This window comes from Lonchura striata, chromosome 25 (genome assembly GCF_050655825.1).
Source record: "Lonchura striata isolate lonStrDom1 chromosome 25, ASM5065582v1, whole genome shotgun sequence".
Classification (NCBI taxonomy): Eukaryota; Metazoa; Chordata; class Aves; order Passeriformes; family Estrildidae; genus Lonchura; species Lonchura striata.
The window spans coordinates 1,622,806-1,633,101 of NC_140727.1; the positions used below are offsets into that span (position 1 = coordinate 1,622,806).

At 65.2% G+C, this 10,296-nt stretch overlaps 2 protein-coding genes across 4 annotated transcripts; both read right to left on the reverse strand.

The window, feature by feature from the left end:
* Window positions 1–21: 21 nt before the first annotated feature.
* MRPL24 (mitochondrial ribosomal protein L24) lies at window positions 22–2,694 on the reverse strand. Of its 2 annotated transcripts, none has more exons than XM_077789391.2 (6): window positions 2,667–2,694; window positions 1,235–1,418; window positions 1,059–1,154; window positions 868–971; window positions 307–437; window positions 22–220 (listed from the first exon to the last, which is right to left on the reverse strand). In XM_077789391.2, exons 2-6 carry the CDS (start codon window positions 1,412–1,414, stop codon window positions 84–86), a joined length of 648 nt encoding a protein of 215 aa, XP_077645517.1. In that variant the 5' UTR covers window positions 1,415–1,418; window positions 2,667–2,694; the 3' UTR covers window positions 22–83. The 2 variants fall into 2 exon arrangements, with proteins under 2 accessions (XP_077645517.1, XP_085417154.1); XM_085561028.1 differs by having other exon boundaries at window positions 1,720–2,694.
* Window positions 2,695–3,989: 1,295 nt separating this feature from the next.
* On the reverse strand, window positions 3,990–10,287 carry HDGF (heparin binding growth factor). 2 transcript variants are annotated; one of them, XM_021532187.4, is made up of 6 exons: window positions 9,816–10,287; window positions 5,173–5,249; window positions 4,931–5,069; window positions 4,661–4,837; window positions 4,419–4,589; window positions 3,990–4,285 (listed from the first exon to the last, which is right to left on the reverse strand). In XM_021532187.4, the coding sequence occupies exons 1-6, from the start codon at window positions 9,900–9,902 to the stop codon at window positions 4,259–4,261; spliced, it is 678 nt and encodes a 225-aa protein (XP_021387862.3). In that variant the 5' UTR covers window positions 9,903–10,287; the 3' UTR covers window positions 3,990–4,258. The 2 variants fall into 2 exon arrangements, with proteins under 2 accessions (XP_021387862.3, XP_021387861.3); XM_021532186.4 differs by having other exon boundaries at window positions 4,399–4,589.
* Between the last annotated feature and the right edge of the window lie 9 nt (window positions 10,288–10,296).

Here is a 10,296-nt window from a genome sequence, read left to right on the forward strand (position 1 = left end):
GTCAGCGCCGCACGCCGCAAACACAGCAAATGGAGGGGGGTTTATTGCAGAGCCCAGCCCGGGGGGGCTTCCAGCTCCCCCAGTTAATACCAGTAGGATTTCTTAGCCCGGCGCGTCTCCACGATCCCCATGGCATCCATGATCTCCTCCTCGAACGTCTTCAGCGACGGCCGGTACGTCTTGGCCAGCGCCTCCTCCTCCGACGTGTCCTTGGGGCCATCTGCGCGGGCGAGGGGACGGCGCTGAGCCCCTCGGTGTCCCCCCCGCCCGCCGTGTCCCCCCCAGCCCCGCCGTCGCCCCGCTCACCGATCCACTGCTCGGGCACCACGCCGTCGCGGCGCGGCTGCGGCGGCACGGGCAGGATGCGGCCGCTGCGCAGCGCCACGCGCACACGCTCGCCCTCCTCCGTGAACCTCCACTGCACCTCCGTCGGCTTCCTGTGGGCACACGGCAGGGCCGGGGCTCAGAAAACGGGAAATGCAACCTGTGCGATTCATGCGACGCTCTCCCCTTTATTCCTGAGAAGATGGCAGTTTTTATACACTGCTATATAGTCTGATTGGCATGCTAACATTGTTTGCCTTAAGGTGGTCAGGCTTTTCACGCTGCAGTTCTACCCTAATTCACACTCCGATGGCTCATTACTTTGTAATTACCTTAACATAATTTCTAACTGCACCACAACTAAATTCTCACTGCATCAAAGCTTCCAGGCCCATCAAGGCCACTTATCAGGGCCTAGTCTGACTGGGGAGCTGAATTTTCACTCCAGACATAAATCATGCCCTCTTTCTCTCAGAAATTCTGTAACAACACGGGGGCAGGACTGAGCTGAGGGGTCCCCTCAGCACCCCCCCAAATCCTTACCGGTCCTCGGGGTCCACCAGGGAGATCTGGCTGAGCAGCAGCGGCGCCTCGCTGGCGACGTAGCTCCCCGAGTACTTGGCCGTGCGGTTGACGTAGCGATAGTGCTACGAGGGCATGGGGGGGTCACGGGTGGCCCGTGGGCTCCCCAGCCTCCCCACGGCCTCCCACGGCCCTCCCTGCCCCAGCCTCACCGTGTTCAGGCCTTCCACCACCACCCAGTTGCGGGCTTGCACCACCTGGGTGACCGTGCCCTGCTTCCCTGCGTCCTTCCCGGCCAGCACCTGCACCTGCGGCGGGGAGAGGGGCAGAGGTGGGACCCCGGCGCGGCCGCCAGCCCGGGGGGAGCCTGGCGAGGGGGGAGCCTCACCGTGTCACCCTTGAACACCTTCCAGTCCTCCTTGGCGATGGGCTCCACGAAAATCTTGCGGCGGCGCTGCCCTGGCGGGTTGCGGAGCCGGGCGGCCGTGGAGTCGGGGGGCCAGGTGCCGTGCCGGTAGCCCGGGGGCAGCCGCGGCCGTGCGGCGCTCAGCAGGGCCGAGAGGCGCATGGTGCTGCGGACCGGGGGGTCGGGGGGCGCTGGGGTCACGGCACACCTCGCCAGGGCCGTGTGTGTCCCGGGCCGGGCGGGCGCAGGGCCCAGCAGAGCCCCCCACAAACGGGGTCCCAGAGATTCGCACCCCCCGCAGTGCCTTTGGGGGATCCAGGTACTGGCAGGGACATCCAGGGACATCCCTCATCCAGGTACATCACTCACCCAGGTACATCCAGGTACATCCAGGGACATCCCTCACCCAGGTACATCCCTCACCCAGGTACATCCAGGGACATCCCTCATCCAGGTACATCACTCACCCAGGTACATCCAGGTACGTCCCTCATCCAGGGACATCCAGGTACATCCCTCAGCCAGGTACATCCAGGTTCATCCAGGTACATCACTCACCCAGGTACATCCAGGTACATCCAGGGACATCCCTCACCCAGGCACATCCCTCACCCAGGTACATCCAGGTACATCCCTCATCCAGGTACATCACTCACCCAGGTACATCCAGGTACATCCAGGGACATCCCTCACCCAGGTACATCCCTCACCCAGGTACATCCAGGGACGTCCCTCACCCAGGCACATCCCTCACCCAGGTACATCCAGGTACATCCCTCATCCAGGGACATCCAGGTACATCCAGGGACATCCCTCACCCAGGTACATCCAGGTGCATTCCTCACCCAGGTACATCCCTCACCCAGGTACATCCCTCACCCAGGTACATCCCTCACCCAGGTACATCGCTCACCCATGGAGGGACCCAGGGGTCCCACAGGGCACCCCCCCACCCCAAGGGGACGCAGGTGTCCTGCAAAGCTCCCAAAGGGGACCTGTGGAGACCCCCAGCTCCCCGAAGAGAACCGAGAACTCACACGTTCATCTTCCCCTTCCCCCAGGGGGGAACACGGGCCGGGGAGAGCACCCAGGCGTCCCGCAGATCCCGTCCCCCCAAAAACCACACGGCCACTGGCAGAGCCTCCCCCACCCCAAAACCCCCCGAACCTCCCCCAGGGAACCCGCAGAGCACACCCCTTCCACCCAGCCCGCCGGCAACGACCCCGCGGCGTCCCGCGGAGCCCCGGCCACGCCGAAAGGGCTCCAAACCGCGGCAAACACCCCCGGCAGCCCGGGAAGGGCCCGCAGAGCCCCGGCCACGCCGAAAGGGCTCCAAACCGCGGCAAACACCCCCGGCAGCCCGGGAAGGGCCCGCAGAGCCCGCACGGGGGTCCCGCAGCCCGACCCCGCTCACCTGCGGGGCCGCGCCGCTCCCGCGCTCCGGGGGCGCGGCGGGGGCGTGGCCGAACGGCACGGGAGTGACCAATCACGCGGGGGCGTTGAGGTCCTGGCGCGGGGCACGCCGGGAGTTGAGGTCCTGGCGCGGGGCACGCCGGGAGTTGCTGTCCTGGCGCGGGGCATGCCGGGAGCTGTAGTTCCAGCGCCGCCCCGGTGCCCCGGCCCCGCCGCAGCCCCGGCCCCGGTGAGCGGCTGCCGGGAGCCGTGGTCCGGCCGCGGCTGCATCTTCTGCCGCTGCCCTCCCCGTCCCCGCGGCTGGCCCAGGGGCACGGGACGGGCTCCGCTGTCCCCTCTGCAGGGAGCCGGGCTCGGCCAGAAGGGCCCGGTTTGGCCTCTCCTGCGTGGTTGGGTGTGTGGGGCAGAGCGGGCAGGGATGGTCACGGCCCGAGCCTGGCACGGCTCAGGGAGTGTCTGGAGACGGCCCTCGGGCACAGGATGTGATTTTGGGGTGGCCAGAGCCGGACTTCATTGTCCTGGCAGGATAGTGGAATATCCCAGCAGAGAAGCCGAGTGCTTGGACAAAGCTCTGGGACATTTGGGACATCTAGGACATTGGGTTTGGGACATTTTGGGGTGTGCTGTGCAGGCCCCAGAACTGACCTCGATTATCCTGATGGGTCCCTTCCTGCTCAGGATATTCCAACTGTTATAGCAGAGAAGCTGAGTGCTTGGACAAAGCTCTGGGACATTTGGGACATCTAGGACATTGGGTTTGGGACATTTTGGGGTGTCCTGTGCAGGCCCCAGAACTGGACTCAATTCTTCCTGCTCAGGATATTCCATCCAGCAGAGAAGCTGAGTGTTTATGCAACTCTAGGATGGTGGGATTTGGAGTATTTTGGGGTGTCCTGCGCAGGTCCCAGAACTGTTTCTTCCAGCTCAGGATATTCCACAATTCCATCCAGCAGAGAAGCTGAGTGTTTATGCAACTCTAGGATGGTGGGATTGGGAGCATTTTGGGGTGTGCTGTGCAAGCCCAGAGCTCGCTGATCCCTGTGGGTCTCTTCCAGCTCAGGATACTCCATAATTTCATGATCCTAAAGGTCGAGAGTGTTTTGACAATGCTTTTGGATGCTGGGATTTTGAAGTACCACGTGCAGGGCTGGGATTAAGAGTTGATCCTTGTGTCCCATCCAGTCAGGGCACTCTCTGCTCCTCTCCAAAACCCTTCCCTGCCCCTGCCCCATCTCTCCCCCCACCCCAGAGCTGCCAGAGGGGCTGTGGCAGCCCCACGGCTCCCAAAACCACCCATGCAGGGGGGTCCAGGCTCTAACCCAGCTTTTAAAAAGGCAAGATTCGCTTTTATTTCAAATCAACTGCTCAGCCCCGAGGAATCACCAATACAAAGCGTGTGCCCACGGCAGGGCAGGCACGGAGCGCTCGGGGTCAGTACCGGGCTGCTCTGCATTCCTCTTTTTTTTTTTTTTTTTTTGTAGGTTTTTTTCTCTCTTCTTTTGGAAATTTCCTTTTGGGGTGGTTTCTCTTGTCCGGAGCTCCTGACACGACGAGCCGGCGTGAGGCAGCACCCAGGAGCCAGAGGGGGAAGGATCAGCTCGCCAGGGAAGCCACTACAGGCTGTGAGGAGCCAAGAAGAGAGGCAAGGCTCTTGGTCAGACCCCTGTGGCGCCGGGGATGCCCCCAAAACCTGCAGGCTGCGAGGCCAAGGCTCAGCACGCCGACCCCCTCACCTCTCCTTGTGGTCTCTGACCTCCTCCTTGCCCTCCTGCTTGGCTTGGTTGGTGGCCGGCGTGTCGGCGGCGTCACTGTTCTTCTCCCCTTCGCCCGGGTTGCCTTTGGGCTCCTCCTTGGGCGCCTCTTCGTTGTCCACCTCCTTGTCCCCTTCCTGCCCCTCCGCATCCTTGGGGCGTTTGGGGGAATCCTGCCCGGGGGGAAGGTTGGCTCAGCCCAGCCCGACCCCAATCCCCGACACCCCCACGCCCTGCCCGGCACCTCCAAAGCATCCTCGGCTTTCCTCTTGGCGCCGCCCTTCTCGTTCTTCTCCTTGGACTGCTCGTCGATCACCAGCTTCCCCTCCTCGTCGCTGCTGCCCTCGGCGCTGCCCTTCTTCTCCCCGTCCCCCTCCGGCTCCCGCTCGGCCGCCTCGGGGCAGCTCTTCTTCTGGGTGGGCTGTGGGCATGGGGGGGTTCACAGCGAGCCCCCCAGGAAGGAGGAACAATGGGGGGGGAGGTGGGATGGAGCCCCCCCGAGCTCCTCACCCACCTGGTAACCGGAGGCTTTGACCGTGGGGTTGTTCTCGATCTCCCACAAACCTTCGCTGAACCCTTTCCGCTTGTTGGGCTTTCCAAACTTCTCCTTGCACTCCTCGTAGGGGAAGAGGTCTTTGGGCCCCAGGAATGCTCTGTGCCGGGGGGGAAGCAGTCAGGGGTGGGAGCAGGGGGGCATCTCTGCCTCCCCCAAACTCACTGGCACCACCCGCCCCGGGAGCCCCGGCTCCCACTCACGTTTCGTGGGTCCCGAAGAAGAAGACTTGGTACTTATTGGAGGAGGATTTGACTGCAGCTTCTGGCATCTCGTCAATCTGCGTGACACGAAGGACAGGGTGACAGGAGAGGGCAGAGACCCCTGGAGCCCCTCAGAGCCCCAGGACATCCCCCCCAGGACATCCCCCCACCCCCTCCAGCACCCTGTGGACGGGCACAGCTCAGGAAAGGAGAAGCCCTTGGGAACTCCCCCAGCAGACAGAGCTGGCACAAAGGGGTCAGCAGAACAAATTCTTGTGCCCACGCTGGTGTGGGGGCCAGCAGGGCTCCCCTTCTCCCACCCCCTCCCCGCTAAGCTCTAGTCCAGACCAGCTCACACACACTCAGCAAATCCAGGCGCTGCCAGCAGTGCCACAGGCAGCTCCCCCAGCCTGGGCCAGCAACGGGCCCGAGGTGCCACCCTGGCCAAAACGGGGTCAGCAGGCAAGGGGACAGCCTGCCGAGGGCTGCGGGCTCGAGCAGCAGCCGGTGCCAAGGCCACGGGCAGGTGCTGCTCCACCGAGCGCGAATAATCCCGAGGCGCCAAGCGGGAAGGGAGCGAAAGCAACTCCGGCTGCTTTTTATAGCGTCTAAAAATAACCCCCCCTGCAGCCAGCAGCCATAAATTCCCCGAGAAAACCTCCAAGGGAGGTGCAAGGAGCCGAAGGAGGATGCGGGTGGGGGTCTCGGGGCAGGCGCCAGCACGTCACCGGGCTGGAAGGTGCCAGCGGGCACGGTCGGGATGCCAGGTCCCGTTCCCTGAGCGCTCTGCTGACTCATGGCACAACCTTTCCTCACTCACCATGACCCCAACAGCTCGCCCAGCCTCAGTTTCCCCAGCCAGCAGAGCCAGGGTGTTGTGACAGGGTGGACCTGGCCAAGAGTTTCTCCTGATTGCCTTCACAGAGCTGGGGATGGGACCAACACTCGCCCCCGTGCTGGGGGGCAATGCTGGCACAGCCCCGGGGGCAGACGGAGGGGACGGGGCACTGGGAGGGGCACCAGGATGTGGTGGAGGCTCGGTGGGATGTCCCATGCCTGCGTGGGATGTGCCTTTGTGCCGTCCCCACTGCCCAAACGGGGTTTGGGGCGTGCAGACCATCCTGCACCGGGATCCAGGGAGGGTTTCAGGATTGAAGTGCTCCCACCCAGCGCCCTGGGGCGAGTGGCAGTGTCATGCCCCAGAGCAAAGGCACGGGGACATTCCAGGAGCAGGGACAGTCCCCAGCAGAGCACAGGTCAGCCTGGCCCTGGCACCAGCGCCCAGTGGGACCCTGGCCCATGGTGGCAGCTGGGAGCAGCAGCTCCATCCCTGCGTGGCACCGAAGGTGGAGGAGGGGATGATGTGACTCAGAGGGGCGGCCACCAGCCCTGCCCTGCCGGGGATGGCGCTTCCCCCAGGCCCCGTTCCTGCAGGTCACTCCTGGGACAATGTGCCAAAGGCCCCTGGGGCGCCCCAGGAACCCAAACCCTCCCCAGCCAGGCTTGGAGAGGCACCCCAGAACCCCCCGGCAGTGCCAGGACCCTGATGGAGATTCCCCCAGCAAGTTTCCAAACCTCCTTCCCCAAGGAAAGGGGGAAGAGGCACGGGCAGCAGCTCCAGGCACGGCATGCACAGTGCCACCGTGTCCCCAAGCCAGGGACTGAGGGGCTCCAGGGACAGCTGGGGTCCCCCTGCCCGTGGGACTCCTGCCCAGCCCTTTATCAGCCCCTCCTGCACCCCAAGGGGAGGCAGCGCTCTATCAGCAGGGCGTGGGGACACGGGGCAGGCGGGTGACACCCCGCTGGGGACACCGATAGCACGGACAGCTGCAAACCCACCCAAAAACCCACCCAAAAACCCACCCCATGGGGGCCCATCACAGCCGTGTCTGTCCATCCCCGTCACTGGAGGGAGACAGGGCTGCGGTGCCAGGGCGAAGTCCACCGTGCCCATTTCTGTCCCCCTGCCAGCTCCTGCGAATGGCACTGGTGTCACAGCCCGGCCTTGCCCGGGATCTGCACCCTGGGGCTCGGGGGGGGGCTCTGAAAATGGGCTGGGACAGGTCCCACGGGAGGGGAAGCTCTGGAGCGTGGCAGGGGAGGGACGGGCACGTACCCCCGCTCTGGACTCTGCCCCCAACCTCTGCTCTTCACCTTTCAACTGCTCCACGGCTGATGCAGCCTGCCCTGCACTGCCCATGGGCGCTGCGAGCAGCCCCCTCGCTGCCTCAGTTTCCCCGCTCCACGACAAGGCTGGCAGCCAGGACGAGGAATTAATTAATGGAATTAGCTCACGTGGGTCACACACACGGTGGGGGGCACACGCTCTGGGTGGGGGTCCTGTGGCACCCCTCAGTCCCATGGGTGCCCCCACGCACTCCCCAGGGCTCTCCTCAGCCCTGGGGCCGTCACTGAGCCCCATCCCAGCACCGAAGGGCTCGGAATTACCCGGAGCAGGATCCTGACCCCAGCAGAGCAGCAGGAGATGCTGGGGAAGGGGGATGTCAGTGGTGCCAGGTGTGCTGCTGGTGCTTCGTGCCCTGCCGTGCTGGCCCAGAGCCCTGTACAGAACGGGGGCTGCAGACCCGGCCACAGCACAGGGTGGCACCAGGGGGGCAGGTGACAACGAGGGTCCGGCACAAGGGACCCTGCAGAGAAGGGGCGAGGGGAAAAGGGAGGCAAGCATCATCCTCCAGCTGCCAGCGACTCGTCTCCCCGCTCTCGTGCCTCAGTTTCCCCTCTGTTTAACGCTGCGCCTCTCGGGGAGAGGTTTCCACCGAGCTGCTGGAGTGGGGAACGTGCCGATGGCACGTTCCCAGGTGCCATCCTCAGGGAACGGGTCAGGGCAAGAAGCCCTCCCCCCTGCATTTCTTCCCGTATCTCCCCAGCCACACCTGGCTGCAAACGAATCCCCCGGCGAACGCCACGCGTGGCCGGGTAACGTTTCATCACAGCACCCGATTAGTCACGGGCAAGCCCTGCCTGATTAGTCACGGTGGGGTGGGAGGGCTGAGCTCCAAACCCCCCCCGGGCATCAACCAGCACCCCTGGGCTTGGGGAGCGCAAACCTCCCGCAGGGAAAACCCAATTCCCTGCCCTCCCCAGCACCCCAAAGCGCTCCTGCCCAGCCGAAACCAGGCGCCAGGAGCGAAACCCGAGCGGTGCCCGGGAGCCGAGCCCGACACGAGGGATGCCAGCCCCGACCTGGCATCACCCCGGAGCGGCGGCGGAGCCCGCGGCTCTGGGGACGCCGCTGCCAGGGATGGAGGCTGCGGGAGGACGGGGCTGCGCCCGCAGGGAAGCCGCGCAGCAAAAGCAGGCGGTGGGGAAGCAGCTCCCAGGGATCCCTGTGGCTCCTCCTCGCAAAGCCGCTTTCAAATGCGCGTTGGGAGGCCGGTGCCAAATCCGAGCGGCTCCCAACCCCCTCCCGGCCTCCCCGCCAGAACCCGACAAACCAAACAAAAGTTATTCAAATCCGGCAGGGGGAAGGAGGAGGGGATGGGGGGGGGGGTGGGGGGTTTAAAGCCCATCGCCCCATTCCTCCCTTTTTCCGCTCAATTTGGGGTTTCCAGGCAGCCCCGGTGCCCTTTCGCAGCAGGGCCGGGAGGGGAGTGCGTGTGTGCAGAGTGCGCGTGTGGAGGTGGGGGGGAACACTCCAAGGAAATTTTAAACTGCATCACCAACCGCTTAAAAATAACCAGCGCCGGGTTGTGCAGCCAGAGCTGCCCACGGGGGGTTTTGGGTTCATCGCGGGGGTCCCGGGACCCTCCGTGGGGAGCAGCGGGGTCTGCACACGGTGGGACCTCGACCACCCCCTCCCTCCCCGTGTGCACGGCCCCCCCCTTCCCCGTCCTAAATCCTCAATAATTCCATCGATTTTCCCAAGCCAAAGTCCCGGCCAGCGCTGCCGCCTCCCCGGCACCCGTGGCGAGAGGTAAGGCCACCACCAGCCGGGGGACACGCTCGGGGGAGGCCGGGACGGGGGGGTTTGGTTGAAACCCCCCCCAGGTATCCCCCAGACCATCAGTGAAGAGGAGGGGGAGCGCCCCGGCCCCTCCGTGGGGTCTCGCAGTGGGGCGGGAGGGGCGGCCCCACGTGGAAAAGGGACCCCCGGTACCGGGATGGAGGGGGGGACACACCGGGGAGGGGCTGGCCCAGCCTCGTGGTCACCGGCACCAGCGGGGTCCCCACTCCCACGCGGCGGCAGAAGCCACGCGGTCTCCACCCGTGACCCCCTCCCTCCCCCGCACCCCCGCGAGAGAAATGAATAAACAGCACAAAACGGGCCCGGGGTGGGGCGGGGGGAGCCCGGGACGTTGTTTCCAGCACAGAAATCCCACCCCGTGCCGAGGAAACGTCCCGAAAGCGCCGCGGTACCGAAGGAGCCCCGAGTCTGCCGGGCCTTACATAAGGTGCCGGCAAAGTTGGACCCCGGCCCCGGTGGAAGGGCACCGGGGGGGACCGAAGGCTGACCCCGGTGCGGACACACCCCCCCGCCGGTAACGGGGGCAGCCCGACCCCGGTGCGCCCCCATCCCCCGGGACACCTCGGCCGCCCGCGTTATGCAACGGGGAGCACCGGGGAGAGCACCGGGGGGGCACCGGGGGTCCCACCGCCCTCCCAGCCCTTCCCCGGCTCCTTACCCGGGCGGGCCAGTGCGGGTAGCCCTTCATCTTGGCGAAAACCAGGTCCCCGCATTTGTATTCCTTCTGCCGGTTGGACCGGGACATCTTGGCTGGCGGCTCCTCCCGGGACCGGAGGAGCGGGCGGCGGAGGGGAGGGTGGGGGGGGGAGGGAAGGGATGGGGGAGGGGAGGAGGGGGGTTTAGGGATGAAGTTTGGGAGGCAAAACCCGGCGAGGCAGGGGATTAGCCAAAAAAAAAAAGAAAAAAAAAAAGGAAAAACACCCCCCCAAAAAAAAAAACCAAAAAACCCCAGCAACAACAAAAAAAACGCCTCCCTAATCCGAAGGGGGAGGCGCGGAGGCAGCGGCTGCTCTGCCCCCCCCCCGCCCCGGCGGCGGCGCCGGGGTCAGCGGCGGCGCGGCGCAGCGGCGGAGGGCCCGAGCCCCATGCGGTTGTTTGTGTTTGAAATTCAATTGCTCCCTCCCTCCGCCAACCCCCCC